Below are 16,138 nucleotides of genomic sequence, written 5' to 3'. Positions count from 1 at the left end.
AAAACTAGTTTCAATAGTACAATGATCTTTATTATAAAAATATTATTTTTTAACTTTTTCGATGGTCGATGTTGTTACCGTATCTCTAAATTTTCTATTACTCATCCTTTAATTATTTATCTCATTATCCAGTGGCGGACGCAAAAATGAATGTGAGTAGGGGCTAAATTTTCAAAATTTACCTTAAAAATAAATTTGTATGTAGTTTGGATTATTAATAGGGGCTTTTATATAATAATATGCACAAAATATGAATAAATTTTAGAACTTTATAGTAGGAAAAAGTTAAAAATTTGAATTCATTAGGGGCTAAAGCCCCTCCCCCATTGTATGTAGGTCCGCCGGTGTCATTATCTATCTCTAGCGCGCAACACTCTATTACTTATGTCAGAGCTATTTCCGTGTCGTTGACAAAAAAATACTACACAAATTTTAATATAGTAATTTGGGCCCCCCAGAATTAAAATCCTGGCTCCGCCACTGGGTGTATGTACCACTCCAGATTCAGTGCAGGTGGAGACCGAAAATTTGTGATCCGAGAGGTAATCTCTGGTTAGAAGATCTGTAAAAAAAACAATTCAATAAATGAACAAGAAGAGAAATGATGGGATGGCGAAGAAAATAAATGAACCTCGGGCTTTCTTGCCGATGTCGGAGAAGAGCCAGGGGATTAATGATTAATGATTAATGATTCAATGTAATGTGGCTATCCGATCCCCAGGGCCAGGGCCAGGGGATCCGATCCCTGCCTTTTCCATATATTAATTTTAAATGATAAAGAAATATTAAAAAAAGTGAGTGGAAAATAAAATTAGTGGATTATGAGTCTCACTTGTATTTATTAATTTTAAATGATATGAATGGAGTGAGTTAGTGGAATATAATGTCTCTTTACCTTTTATAGTAATTATGAACCAAGACTCCTATTCACGGACGGATCAAAATGAAAAAAACGTGACTCCTATTCGTGGACAGAAGGAGTATATGTTTGTTAAAACCAATCACTTTCTCTCTCATTTAAACCCTCTTAAAATCATTTAAAACTTTAAATTCTAATGAGATCTAACTGCATATATTCCGACGATGATCGGGTGATGAAATTTTATTATTTTTATTTCAATTTTTGTATATGTTGATTAACAGATTTTATATCGATAAATGCATCAAACAATTTTTATACAGTGCATGTACAATATCAATAAAACTGTGTTGAAGTTTCCGTGTACGTATATTGAAATATTTATTATCATTGTGTTGATATTTTTAATACACTATGTTGATATAAGAAAAACCACAATAATTATCATAGTATGATAGAGTGACGATATTACCATTTTATTGATATTTTGTTTATTATTTATTGAAATTCATGAAATTTAATTTCGTACACTCATTTTAACATCTAATAGTGTAGGATTTGTCTTAGTTATGTATTGAAGTACTATATCTATTTTAATATGACCCTATATAGGTATTTTAACTAGATCAAAACTCAACAATTCTTTCCCACTTTAAGAATTTTGTCCAGAAAATTTACTCTCTTTAAGTTAAACAAATTTCACAAAATCACAAAACTATAAACATTTGCATATATAGGGGAGTGATCAATTGCTAACTAATTAGCAATCACAAATTAAGACCAAATCTTGATCATTAGATTAGGAGATCTAGTGGTTGAAATAATGCCACATGGATTAGATTTTAATTTAAAAAATTTATTAGATAAACTTAATAGCTATTAATGTCAATTATCTCTTATGAAAATCATCTAAAAACTTTAAATTAATGTAACTCACCCGATTTAAATTATTTTTTCACAAATAATATATCAAATTAAAGATAATTTAATAAGGATTCCAACGAGATCTCAATTGCATATGTTCCGACGATGTTCGGGTGATGAAATTTGATAAATTATATTTCAATTTTCGTGCATGTTGATAAGCAGATTTTATCAATAAATGCAAAAAAAATCTCAACATAGTGTATACAAAATCTCAATATTGTGTAGGTAAAATAATCAATAAAAATGTCTTGATATTTTCTTGTCCTTGTGTTGATATTCTCATTTCATATTGTTGATATTTGTAATACACAATGTTGATACAAAAAAACACCTACGAAAATTATTATATGATAATATAATGACGATATTACCCCTTTGTTGATATTTTGTCTATTATTTATTGAAATTTATGAGCTTTAATCTCATCCACTCATTTTAAAATCTAAGAGTGTAAATTTAATCTTAGTTTTTGATTATGATGTTATAAGTATTGGAAGATAACCCTGCATATATATCCTCATTTATTCTCCTAGTTCACATGTGACTTTTTTTTTTGTCCAAGACAAGTTTGGATATGGTATCTATGCATTTTTTAATTTAGAGCATGTATACTTTTCTCTTCATACTTAGCTGTGGATTCTTTTTCAAAACTTATTCTTCAATTATGACTATTCCTCAATGCTTTATGATGTAATCAACTTAAAATTTAAATAGATAAATTTTACGAATAGAAACCGAAAAAAAAAATTAGAATATCAAGTTATTCGATAAAAGCAAAGTTGAAATTTAAAATATCATTTGAAAAATTGGACTATTTCCAACATTTCATACGACCCATAGAGCCAGATTTATTTGGTTTCTTGGTTTATAAATGATGCTACAAAGATGTAGATTATCTGGAGTAGTCAGTCCCATATAGCTACATTCCTTGACGTATGTAAATTCTGCCTCATATTTTGATTATCTTTTGATTTTGTAAAATTATAGAGTTACTTAATACTTTTCAATATACTTTATTTTTAACAAAAGATTTCTAAGACCATCTTTATCAGCGATCCATTCTTTTAAATTAAACAACACTAGAGAAAAATCTATTTTTGCTTTGATTCACTCTGATGTGTGGGATCCTGCTCCGGTAACTGGAGGACAATGGTTTCGATATTTTTTATTGTTTATTGATGTCTTTTCTCGTATGACTTGGATTTATTTTTTGAAAACAAAATCAAAAGTTTTTGAGAAATTCACCGAGTTCTATCGTCTCGTTCAAACCCAATATAACTCCAAAATTCAAGTCCTTAGATTTGATAACGGGAGGGAATACGTTAATTCTAAGATGACATCTTTCTTCACTGAAAAAGGCCTTGTCTACCAAACTTCGTGTGCATATACACCAGAACAAAATGGGGTAGCTGAGCGGAAAAATTGATATATCTTAGAAATTACTCGTGCCCTCCTCATTGAATCAAACATCCCAAAATCTTTTTGGCCGGAAGCCTTCGCAACTGTTGTCTATCTCCTAAACCGTCAACCCACTGGGATCCTTAACTTCGAAACCCCTCTTGATATCTTCTCTTCCCATAACTCGGTGCCATCCTCCCTTCATCTCGACTCCAAAATTTTCGGATGTACTGTGTTTGTCCACATGCCCAAACATGACCGTGATAAATTCTCGCCTTGTGTAGTTAAATGTGTGTTCTTGGGTTATGGAAAAAACCAAAAAGGTTATCGGTGCTATGATCCTTCGACATATTGTATGTACAAAACTATGAACTGCGACTTTGTTGAAAGCGAATACTACTACAACCAATCTAGCGGTCAAAGAGAGAGTGGTGAGTTGGTGAATTCAAGATCTTCACGTGAAGAAGGCGCTTTCGATTCTTTGGAAATCATCAAGGTAAAATAGCTAAACCGTAGAAAAGCATGTTTTAGGTTTCATTTATACTAAAACATGATTTTATTTGAGTTATGAGCATGATACATTTGATAATTGCGTGAATAGAATTTGTCTAAATAATCTGCTAAATAAATTGTTTGATTATCTGATTTATTTGAATTAAACACCGCATGCTTCCGCTGTCAGTTCCTTCAGAGACTTCAGATCATCCCACAGCAACCGCTGGCCAAGGTGCAACGGCCCAGTGGGAAAACGCAGCGCACAGATTTGACCTACTTTCTCTCTAAGATTTACCATATTAAGCCACTTTTTGCCTTAATTGGTGATGGACGAAAATATAGCTATAAATACCCTCTCAAACCTCTTCAACAAGGATCTTCTTTTTGTTGCATAATTCCAGAACATAATATTTGAGAGTTCTTACTTGTTCATCAAGGTGCAAGGGTTTGAAGAAGGAATCAAGAGAAGATCAAGGCTACAAGGATTCAACCTTTGGCTTTTATTTGCTTTAGTTCTTATTTTCACTTTGTTTTCCCTACAAACTATATTTTTAGATTATTCTATCACGTGTAACTAAAACTCATAGAATTCTAGGGATGTGTTAGTAACGACTTTGGTTATACTGTTTTCTATTTCTTACTTCATTTCTTTTCTAAGCGTTGGATAACTGCTTCATGTCCGAGTGACACATTCTGTGATGATTTAATATAACTTGCTACATAATCGTGAGAGGAGGTTGGCGAGTTAGATCGGTTTAGTAGACACTACAATTAGTTTCCCTTAAAACGACACTGTTAATTAAGAGTGAGGACTTTTCAAGGGTCTTAGGAGCTTTAGGGAGTTACGGATCTAGGGTTGACGCCACTAGTGTTAGTAATCCACGTTTACTGAAGTAGGAACTGTGCTAAGGTGTTGTAGTTGAAATTTGTATAACCATAACTGTGAAAGCACATCCTTGGAATTTCATTATCTCATATATTTGTTTCTGTGTTTTATCTGCAAAAGTTGTTTATTTCGCTTTTTAAAGTTTCTATTTTCAAAATTCAAAACTCTTTCGATTTTCTAAATAGTAGAAGAAGCTTAGTAGATGATAGACAATTTGTGATTTTTCTTCATGTGTTCGATATCTGGTACTGACCATTAGCTATACTATTTATTCTTTGTATACTTGCAGGTTTATTTAGTACTAATAAAAATGGCATCAAAAACCACTAACAAGAGAGAAAAAAAATTCCACTAAAATATTGAAGAAGTACAAAAGGGTGTATGATGCGGTGAAGAGTTTGCCTATACATACAGTCAAATTCATAAAGCTAGGTAGATGAGTGTGAACTCATTTAATGGTTTCAGCCGTAATGTTGACAAATATGTATGTAATTTACCAACAAAAGAAATGGGTTCATCGTTTTCCCCTCAATAAAAAAAAAATCTCTCTTTTTGACGAAAATGCTAGGAAACTTCGTTGCATGTTGGTGGTTGTTTCCATCGATTTATATTTTTATGAAAATTGAGCAGCAAGTTCCTTTCTTTTGAGCTTTTATTTAAGCTGAAACGCAATGACTTGTACAGGGAAAAGAAGAAGTATATTTAATTTGAAGAAAATAAGAAATTGAAAATGGAGAGTTTACTGTGTGAGAAATGGGAGCTTCAGCCGAGGCATTCGTCGAAGGAGGTGCTGCAGCGGTGGAGGGATCTCTGCAGTGTCGTCAAGAATCCCAAAAGACGATTCCGATTCACCGCTAATATCACCAAACGCCAAGAGGCTGCTCGAATGTGCAAAACCAATCAGGTTTCAACCCAATCTAAAATACATTTTTCTTATTTTGACAAATAACGTTCCATTAATATCATGTGCCTGTTTTTTTTTCCCTTTTCTCATCTGTTTATGTATATATATATGTATCCGGATTATTAAAAAGAGCTATTGCTTGTTAATAGTATCACAAACTTTATTCGAATTTCAGATATTCCAACGACCTCAAAACTTAGTTATATTGGCCGTGTTAGAGAATTTCCACATTTCACAATTTTGGCGAAATCTAATCATGCATGCCCTTTGCCAACTCAAATATAATCGGAAGGAGAGGCGGAAAAATTCGACTAAGATGACTAATAAACTAAGGCATTGAACACTCATCGTTACTTTTCAAGTTCGATGAGTCCATCTAGATTATCCAACGTGCCAATTAATATTCGATTCCAAAGAATATATTTTATGATAAATTGTTTGCAAAAAAAATTCAAAATTCAATCAAAGTTCGTGATATTAACAACCAATAACTCCATCAAACCATTAACACAATAAGTTGTGACGATTTCAGGAGAAATTGATGATCTCAGTGCTTGTCTCCAAAGCGGCATTTGATTACAGCTCATCACAGCTCTCCAGCGCAACCAACTGTCACGAAGCTGCACAACCAATCAGGTCGCTTCCATTTTCCCTCATTCAACCCAACCTAAAATCATGTCTCTGTTCTTTTCCTTTGTTTTGACACGGTATTGACACTTTTGTTGTTGTTATTTTGTCATATGTTTACATTTTTTAAAGGTCCATATCATAGTTTAAAATTTTATACGTACAATATTTAGAGTTTCCATTTGATTACAGCATATCACAGCTCTCCAGCGCAACCAACCACCGCACCGAGCCGCCGTATCCTATTCCACCGTTCGCGGCAGCTTTCCCCATGGCCGAAGAGTTTGTCTCGGCGTTTCGTGACCTGCAGAACAACGCTACAAATAATGAAAAATTGGTGGAGTTTGTCCGCTGCTACTACGTCAACAACCTCAAAGCTCCCGAGTTTTGCTCAGCACTCAAACTCCATCTCAACCCTACTCACCACCAACCTCCAAATGATCCTCCCTTCATCATTGTTCAAAACTTCTTCCATGAAATATCCCGTCTCAGCACCAATCATCAGATGATGGAAAATGCCCTAAACTCCATGAACACGAATTTCACCAAGCAGCTCCATTCCATTGCTGTCTCAAATAAAGTGTATTCTGTTTTATTAAACGCAGCGACCATGATATGCGCGGCCGTGGCTGAGATTGCTGTCGCGGATGTCATTCTCATGAGGGGATGGGCGAGGGCAGGGGTCGGAGCAGTAGTCGCTGTGGCGTCCATTGTGTTCGCTGCGCTCGGGGAATGGCACCGATCAGTTCTCATGGATCGAGAGGCTGCAGTCAAGAAACACAAGGTGATAATTGATCATATGATTACGCTCGCCCGGCCCATCATGACGGATCTCAGCAGGATTTACTCTGACGCTCACAGCTTGAGGTTCGAGATCAAATCTTTGTCCGAGGCTGTTGATGGCCAGGAGAAACTGGCAGCGGTGGAAAATTGCTTACTACATAATGTTGAAAAATTCAATAGTGCTATGAACTTGGCTAAAGACTTGGTGCTTAAGAGCATATTTGAACAGTTAGATTGAGGCATAACTATGTTCAGTTCAAGTAAAATTATAGTAACTCCAGTCGATGATAATACGTTGTTTGATAGTATTAATAAGTACGGCACCGTCCCGGCTAAGATGGAATATTTCTGAGGTGGTATGGAAGTTTAGGAGTTGATGATTGATGCGTTTAATTGAAGAGAAAAATGTGAATGTAAATGTCAAATGGAGAGATAAAGAGAGTTGAATATTTTAATTGTATTGCTCCATTTTTAGTAACAAATCATCTTAGTTGAGACAAACTGAGAAAGAAAGTGAGTCATTTTCAATTGGACAGAGGAAGTACAACAAAATTAGAACCTACTCAAGAAAAAGAAAAATTAGTTAGCAACAAAATATCGTGGAGGACTGTATGCCATTTTCAGCCAATTTTTGTTAGGATGGCAACGAGATGGACTAGTGGATGGATGCATCTATTCGAACAAATGCATCGATATGTTGAAGAAGATAGATGATAAGTTCAGTTGAAGACAATTTGGTAGCTTGGTGTTCAAGAAACAAAAGATAATCTCAATCTCCATCACTTCTAATAGAGTTAGAATACAAATGAAATAGGTTGACAATTTTAGCACTATTGCCTTAGCCAATGGTCAAGTTCATCATTCTTGAAGGAAGCACATTGAACTTGACATACACTTAGTTAGATATAAGGAATCAGCCGTGGAAATTGATTCACCATGAATGAAATTAGATAGATAGATGAATGGATTGGGGCTGGCAAAATATATCGTAATACCGAAATATCGCACTTATCGTACCGAAAATATCGAATTTGCGGTATACCGCAAGTTGCGGTACGGTATGATACCGTATCGATAGATTTCGGTACGGTAAAGGTATAGATTTTCCTATACCGCGGTATACCGCAATATACCGCATTTACGATATTTGCTAAAAAATCGATATATATGTTATATTTAAAATTTATATAAAAAATGGTTAATATGTTAAAATCCCTAACCTTACTTTCATATTTTAGTTTAACCGCCCCCAACATCAAACACACACACGCAGAGATGCAAATCAAGTCAATTGTATAGATTTGATTGTGGTGTAGTTTTAATCTTTTGGATATTATTTAAATAGGTGAAATTTTGTTTTAAATATTTGGCTATAATAGAATTTTTTGGGAATGAAACACAAGTATTACGGTATGCCATAGCTTATTTTGGTATACCGTACTCGGTATGCCATACTTTATTTCGGTATACCGTAAAAGTATGGTATACCGCAATACGGTACGGTATACCGCATAGACGCTATGGTAAAGGTATAGGTATGACATTTTCTCATACCGCAATTTACGGTACGGTATGCGGTATGACATTCTTGGTGCGGTATACCGTACCGTGCCAACCCTAGAATGGATATCACATAGCTTGTGGTCTTGTTTGCATATGCGATGCTTTGTTATCGGTTCATTAGACATTAATTCAACTATAGATCCTTCGTAGCATGGTACATATCGATAGGTGATCATGGATGTATACACAAGTTCTATGAAGCAATACATTCTTATTTCCTTTTGAGCTAAATTATTTGTTATCTCACGTGAATGTAGGCAGGGCGTGTAAATCTTAAAGAAATTGCAAATTTAATATAGATATGAAGGAGTAGAATTGCTGAATTTCTTGGGTCTTTCCAAAGCGCGGAAGTAGGGTATATACCTACGTCCAAAAAACGGCCCTAACTTAGGAAGAGGAAAATGGTGGCGAATTTTGCCTTTATTTTCACCCCGTGTTCCAAACGCGTACACAATTATATCCAATAAAAAGACTAGACATAACATGTCATTTTCATTCCTAAATCAATCAGTGACTAAATATATGTCCGAGAGGGAAAAAATATTGACACGTGGCATAAATATATTGCGTGGAAGAGAGCATCAGCTCAGCGCAATAGTCGTATTTAAATATCTAAATTTGTTATTAACCATTTACCTCAAATATATATGTACACCCCGTTAATCGCGCGCCGCTCTAATTTACCAACAAAAGAAATCGGTTAATCGTTTTCCACTCAGTAAAACTTTTTGGAAAATGCTAGGAAACTTCGTTGCCTGTTGGTGGTTGTTTCCATCGATTAATATTTTTATGAAAATTAAGCAGCAAGTTCCTTTGGTTTGAGTTGTGTATATTTAGGCTGAAAGGCAATGACTTGTTCAGGGAAAATAAGAAGAAGTATTTAATTTGAAGAAAATAAGAAATTGAAAATGGAGAGTTTACTGTGTGAGAAATGGGAGCTTCAGCCGAAGCATTCGTCCACGGAGGTGCTGCAGCGGTGGCGCGATCTCTGCGGCGTCGTCAAAAATCCCAAAAGACGATTCCGATTCACCGCCAATATCGCCAAACGTCACGAGGCTGCTCAAATGCGCAAAACCAATCAGGTTGCTTCCATTTTCCCCCATTCAACCCAATCTCAAAGCTACATTTTTCTTTTTTTCACAATTAATGTTCCATTAAAATCATCTCTGTTTTTTTTTCCTTTTCTCATCTGTTAATATATATCCGGATTCTTAAAAACTCATTAATATCACCAACTTTATTAGAATTTCAAAACTTAGTTATATTGACCGTGTTAGAGAATTTCCACAATTCACAATTTTGGCAAAATCAAAACATGCATGACCTTTGCCAACTCAAATATAATCGAAAGAAGAGGAGAAAATTTGATAAAGATGACTAATAAACTCTAGGGATGGAATTCTATAAAAAAAAAACATGACATTTTTGTTCATACAAATTTCATCACTAGATAAGTTATCTAGCCTACCAAACATGTTTTATTTAGATGCGAGCTCTAATTTTATTTGGACTGAAGTCAAATCAAAATGTGTGCGTGGAACTCATCGTTACTTTTTCAAATTTGATGAGTCCACCTAGACTATCCGACCGAGCCAATTAATATTCGATTTCAAAGTTAATGTATTTTACGATAAATATGTTTGCAAAAAAATCCAAAATTCAGTCATATATTATGGACCAATATCTGTATCACACCATTAACACAATAAGTTGTGAGAATTTCAGGAGAAATTGAGGATCGCAGTCCTTGTCTCCAGAGCCGCATTCGAATTCATAAAAGGCGCGAAGATAAGCAACTACACCATCCCGGACGAAGTCGAAGCCGCCGGCTTCAAGATCTGCGCCGGAGAGCTAGGCTCCATCGTGGAAGGCCACGACCTCAAGAAGCTCCGCCTCCACGGCGGCGTGGCCGGCCTCGCAGACAAGCTCGCCGCCGACGCCTCCGCCGGGCTCTCCTCCTCCGACCTCCCCCGCCGCCAGGCCCTCTACGGCCTCAACAAGTTCCAAGAAAGCCCCCCGCGCAGCTTCCTCCACTTCGTCTGGGAGGCCCTCCACGACATGACCCTCATGATCCTCGCCGCCTGCGCCCTCGTCTCCCTCGTCGTCGGCATCGCCACCGAAGGCTGGCCCCGCGGCGCCCACGATGGCCTCGGCATCGCCGCCAGCATTTTACTCGTCGTGTTCGTCACCGCCTCCAGCGACTACCGCCAGTCGCTCCAGTTTAGAGATTTGGATAAGGAAAAAAAGAAGATTAACGTTCACGTCACCAGAAACGGTTACAGGCAGAAGATTTCGATATACGAGCTTCTCCCGGGAGACATCGTGCATCTCTCCATCGGCGATCAAGTCCCTGCTGATGGCGTTTTTCTCTCTGGCTTCTCGGTCTTGATAGACGAGTCGAGTCTGACCGGTGAGAGCGAGCCAGTTATGGTTAATAGTGAGCATCCTTTTTTATTGTCCGGGACGAAGGTGCAGGATGGGACTTGTAAAATGATGGTGACTACCGTCGGGATGAGGACGCAGTGGGGGAAGCTGATGGCGACGCTGAGCGAAGGGGGTGACGACGAGACGCCTCTCCAAGTGAAGCTCAATGGAGTTGCTACCATAATTGGGAAAATTGGTCTTGCTTTTGCGGTTGTTACTTTTGCTGTGCTTGTTCAGAAGCTTGTTGCTCGGAAGTGGGGTGATGGGACTAGTTTGGTTTGGTCGGGCGATGATGCACTTGAGCTTCTCGAGTATTTCGCTATAGCTGTCACTATTGTTGTCGTTGCGGTCCCTGAAGGGCTCCCGCTTGCTGTGACGCTTAGCCTTGCATTCGCGATGAAGAAGATGATGAACGATAAGGCGCTCGTTCGCCATCTCGCTGCGTGTGAGACTATGGGGTCCGCGACTAGTATATGTAGTGACAAGACGGGGACTCTTACTACGAACCATATGACTGTGGTGAAGGCTTGCATTTGTATGAATGTGAAGGAGATCACGAAGCCAGAGCACGCCTCTGCTTTGTGCTCTGAGCTCCCGCAGTCGGTGGTGAGGACGCTCCTGCAGTCGATCTTCACCAACACGGGCGGGGAGGTGGTGGTGAACAAGGAAGGGAAGCAGGAGATTCTTGGGACGCCGACTGAGGCTGCGATACTCGAGTTTGGGCTGTCGCTCGGGGGGGATTTTCAAGGGGAGAGGCAGGGGTGTAAGATAGTGAAAGTTGAGCCGTTTAATTCGACTAAGAAGAGGATGGGAGTGGTGGTGGCGGTTCCGGGGGGCCTACGAGCTCACACGAAGGGGGCCTCGGAGATCATCCTGGCTTGCTGCAGCAGTGTGCTGAATCAGAAGGGGGAGGTGGTGGATTTGGATAATGCATCTTTCAATCATTTGAAGGAAACTATTGAGCAGTTTGCGAATGAGGCTCTTCGGACTCTATGCCTCGCGTATGTGGAGCTCGAGGATGACTTTGACGAACAGGACTCCATCCCTGCCTCTGGATTCACTCTGATAGGCATTGTGGGGATCAAGGACCCTGTCCGGCCCGGGGTGAGGGAGTCCGTTGCACTGTGTCGCTCGGCTGGTGTCACTGTCCGGATGGTCACCGGAGACAACATCAACACTGCAAAGGCTATTGCTAGAGAGTGTGGGATTCTTACAGATGATGGGATTGCGATAGAAGGTCCCGACTTTCGCGAGAAGAGTTTGAAGGAATTGCACCAATTGATCCCCAATATCCAGGTGATGGCTCGTTCCTCGCCACTGGATAAGCATACGTTGGTCAGGCACTTGAGAACCACGTTCAACGAGGTTGTTGCTGTGACTGGTGATGGGACGAACGATGCTCCCGCACTTCATGAAGCAGACATTGGACTAGCAATGGGTATTGCTGGAACTGAGGTGAACTATTTGACTTCCCTTTCAATGTTAGTACATGAGTAAGAACTCCCATTTTGTTTTTTTAAACTGAGAAAGTTTCAATTTTGTGATTGGATTTAGGTGGCTAAAGAGAGTGCTGATGTTATAATTTTGGATGACAATTTCTCAACCATTGTCACAGTAGCAAAATGGGGTCGTTCAGTATATGTAAACATCCAAAAGTTTGTGCAGTTTCAGCTGACTGTCAATATTGTTGCCCTCATTGTAAACTTCACTTCAGCTTGTTTGACTGGTAACAAATCAGGCCTTATATAAGTACTATTTCATTTAATTTGTATGCATATATACTGATGCTAAATTGTGACAATTTAGGAAGTGCACCACTGACTGCTGTCCAGCTGCTATGGGTGAACATGATCATGGACACACTGGGGGCGCTTGCACTAGCAACGGAGCCTCCCAACGAGGCGCTGATGAAGAAGGCACCCGTGGGAAGGAGTGGCAACTTCATCAGCAATGTGATGTGGAGGAACATTTTGGGCCAATCAGTCTACCAATTTGTGGTCATATGGTTCCTTCAAGCGTACGGGAAGGCTTATTTCGAAATCGAAAACTACCCCAACTCGGACCTAATCCTCAACACCATCATCTTCAACACCTTTGTCTTCTGCCAGGTAAGTTCTGTTCAACAATGCTAAAACAAACTAGCTAAAATTAATGTAGTTATGTATATTTACTTGGATGTTGAATGGTTGTGTAGCTGTTCAACGAGGTGAACTCGAGGGAGATGGAGAAGATAAACGTGCTTGAAGGGATACTTAACAACCACGTATTCGCCTCTGTTGTTGGGTCGACGGTCGTTTTCCAGATCATAATTGTGGAGTTTCTTGGGACATTTGCAAACACCACTCCTCTCACAATGGGGCAATGGAAAGCAAGCATATTCATAGGCTTCTTAGGCATGCCCATTGCTGTTATCTTGAAAACACTCATTCCCATGAGTAATTAACTGCTGCTCTTCTTCAAGGAAGAAGGAACCATGCACTAATCATCAAGACTTAAGTAGCATTTTGGTTTTCTTAGCCTCTTGACATGTAATAATTTTGTTTAGCAGCTTAGGAATATATATTTTGTCTTTGTATAGTTCATTTGTGTAAGTGATGATTTCTGCTGTAAAGTTGGATGATCTATTGGTCAATCTACGATGCCTTTGCACTACCTTTTCATGGTTTGTTTCTATTACTATTATCTTTCCTTTTTTCACGTGAAATATTATTTAGAAATTAGTTTATTAGTCACGACTTGTTTGTATTTTAATCCATGTAAGTATAAATGCTAATTGAGTCTAAAACATTGTTGAAGAATCCAAAGGAGTGTTGCTACTGACTCTCCATTCCAAGATTTCATCTTAATTTCTTTTTTCTTTGTTTTATGAATAGAAAAATTAGGAAAAATATGACTTGGAGAATCCGTTGGATGATTTCGTTGGGCATTAGAGCATCCGCATCGGTGTATTGATGCGGGCTCGATCTCGTCCCGGCGAGACGAGACCGCATCGAGACACCGATGGGGGTGCTCCGTTGCGTCTCGTAGCCCGGTGGAGGGGTGGTTGGCGAGCTGTCTCGCAACACGCGTCGGCCACATGGCGAGCAGCGCGAGCAGTGATTGGGGCGTGATGCCCACTCGTTGGCTCTATGAGTGGGCGTCGATTTTAGGCTATTTTTTATTTTTTATTTTTTAAAAAAAAATCTGAAAATTTAAAAAAAAATGACCTTTTTTGGCCTTTTTTTTGCAGATTTTTTTCCCCACATTCTTTTTTTTTCGGCGGAGTAGTTTTTATAATTTAAGTGTGCAATTTTTAATTTATAGTATTTTAAATTATGTCTTTTTTTATTTTTTTTTAAATTTTAATTATGTGCTTTTTTATTTTTTTAGGATTTTAAATTATAATTTTCTTTTATTTAATGAAGTGTGTTTTTATTAATTGAATTTGTTGGAAATAAAAATAAAAAATGAAATTGAATGAATAGTTAAGGGATGAGATGGTTAAGAGATGGAGGGATGCAGATGTTGTCTCTTAGTTAAGAGATGGGGTAAAAAGTACAGTGGGCCCATGAATAGTTAAGGGATGAGACAGTTAAGAAACGGTATTGAGACAGAGATGTGGATGGCCTTAAAACCGGAACTAATGTACTCCACTTTCTATGTAAATAAGTACTCCACTATTTTAGATATAGAGAATACTTCTCCGTCATATAAAAATATGAGCATATGATATGACACAGAAATCAAGATACAATTGGTTAAAGTAAGAGAGAGGAGGAGAATGGTAGTTAAAGTGGTGTTATTAAATAGTGAGATACACCCTCCGTTCTATATTAATAGAGTCATTTTGGCATTTTGGTATGTTTCATACTAATAGAATCATTTTCCTTTTCAGTAAAAGTCAACAAATTTTTTCACACCTACTTTACTATCTCTTACTTTATTCTCTCTTCATCTCTATACTTTTTTCATTTTCCACTCTACTCACTTAACTCACTTAACACAATTTTTCTTAATCTTCGTGCCCAAAGAAAACGTTTCCATTGCTATGGAACGGAAGAAGTATATATTATTATTAGTGCTTTGAACTTTTGATGGTGCTATAAGTTATAAATAACTTGATATATATATATGGGATTGTGATCAATTGAGATTATTTGGGCTAATTGAGAAATGAGATGCAATATCAGCCACTCATTTTTATTAAATGAGTGGTCCAGATTTTGCCACACAATAAATATTATTAGATTAGTTTAATATGAAAGGGTATAATGGTCTTTTCGCGTTTTAATTTAGGGTTCTTCATCATATTCATGTTGCATCGGCGATTCTGCTGAGAATTTAACAATTCAATACTATCACTGATTGAATCTATTCTAAGGATTTATGATTCTATTGATTCACGAAATTAGACTCAGACGATTTTAACGATTTCAACGATATCTGATTTGTGCTTCAATTTTCGAAAAACAGACGAACAGTTCGACGGATTTTCGACGGATTTCTCTGTTGATTTTGACGTTTTTCGGTCGATTATACCCACTTTTATTCTGTTTTTATCCTTTATTTGTTGATGCCCAGTTAAATTTGTTCCTAATTAGTTTTTTTTTTTTCTCATCTTCAGGTCCGATTTCAGTTCATAATCAACAGCTAAGTGTTATTTGATGGATTCTTCACCTTATTCTGAGTCTACGTCGACGAATGGTGGAGGTAGTTTTGTTTGATTTTCATTAACATGAATTTTTTGTGTTATGTTGGTGATTTATGCTCTGTTGACATGATTTGAAAATCTGTTGACATGATTTATGTTACTTGTTAAATATTCTGTGTTGTTGTTATGCTCTTTGTGGACATTCTGTTTCATTAACATTATTTTGTTGTGTTATGTTTGTGATTTATGCTCTGTTGACATGACTTGAAAATCTGTTGACATGATTTATGTTCCTTGGTAAATATTCTGTGTTGTTGCTATGCTCTTTGTTCACTTTCTGTTTCATTAACATTATTTTGTTGTGTTATGTTGGTGATTTATGCTCTGTTGACATGATTTATGTGTATTTGTTAATTATTCTGTTGACATCGTGTGTTTCCATCAGTGTATTCTAATTAAACTATACATTTTGATCCTTGTAATTTGAAGCTTGTTCTGATATTTTGTCTTACATAACTTATAACAATTGTCTAAGAATTTATAATAGTGCATCCACCTCTTTAGAGATAACTATAGGGGTAATTTATGTAAGTCTTTTGATTTGCATTGATGTAACTTGAAAATCTGATGACATGATTTATG

The 16,138-nt window shown here is 37.3% G+C and overlaps 2 protein-coding genes across 2 annotated transcripts; both read left to right on the top strand.

Moving 5' to 3' along the window:
* Positions 1–5,222: 5,222 nt before the first annotated feature.
* LOC125212804 lies at positions 5,223–7,376 on the top strand. The gene is made up of 3 exons (XM_048113062.1): positions 5,223–5,469; positions 6,002–6,105; positions 6,289–7,376. Exons 1-3 carry the CDS (start codon positions 5,296–5,298, stop codon positions 7,115–7,117), a joined length of 1,107 nt encoding a protein of 368 aa, XP_047969019.1. The 5' UTR covers positions 5,223–5,295; the 3' UTR covers positions 7,118–7,376.
* Positions 7,377–9,285: 1,909 nt separating this feature from the next.
* LOC125213745 (calcium-transporting ATPase 2, plasma membrane-type-like) lies at positions 9,286–13,518 on the top strand. Its single transcript, XM_048114454.1, has 5 exons — positions 9,286–9,524; positions 10,168–12,321; positions 12,421–12,592; positions 12,673–12,974; positions 13,061–13,518. Exons 1-5 carry the CDS (start codon positions 9,351–9,353, stop codon positions 13,307–13,309), a joined length of 3,051 nt encoding a protein of 1,016 aa, XP_047970411.1. The 5' UTR covers positions 9,286–9,350; the 3' UTR covers positions 13,310–13,518.
* The last annotated feature ends 2,620 nt before the right edge of the window (positions 13,519–16,138 follow it).

This window comes from Salvia hispanica, chromosome 3 (genome assembly GCF_023119035.1).
Source record: "Salvia hispanica cultivar TCC Black 2014 chromosome 3, UniMelb_Shisp_WGS_1.0, whole genome shotgun sequence".
NCBI classification, from domain to species: domain Eukaryota; kingdom Viridiplantae; phylum Streptophyta; class Magnoliopsida; order Lamiales; family Lamiaceae; genus Salvia; species Salvia hispanica.
Note: the sequence above shows the minus strand (reverse complement) of the source record. Positions and strands in the feature narration are given on the sequence as shown.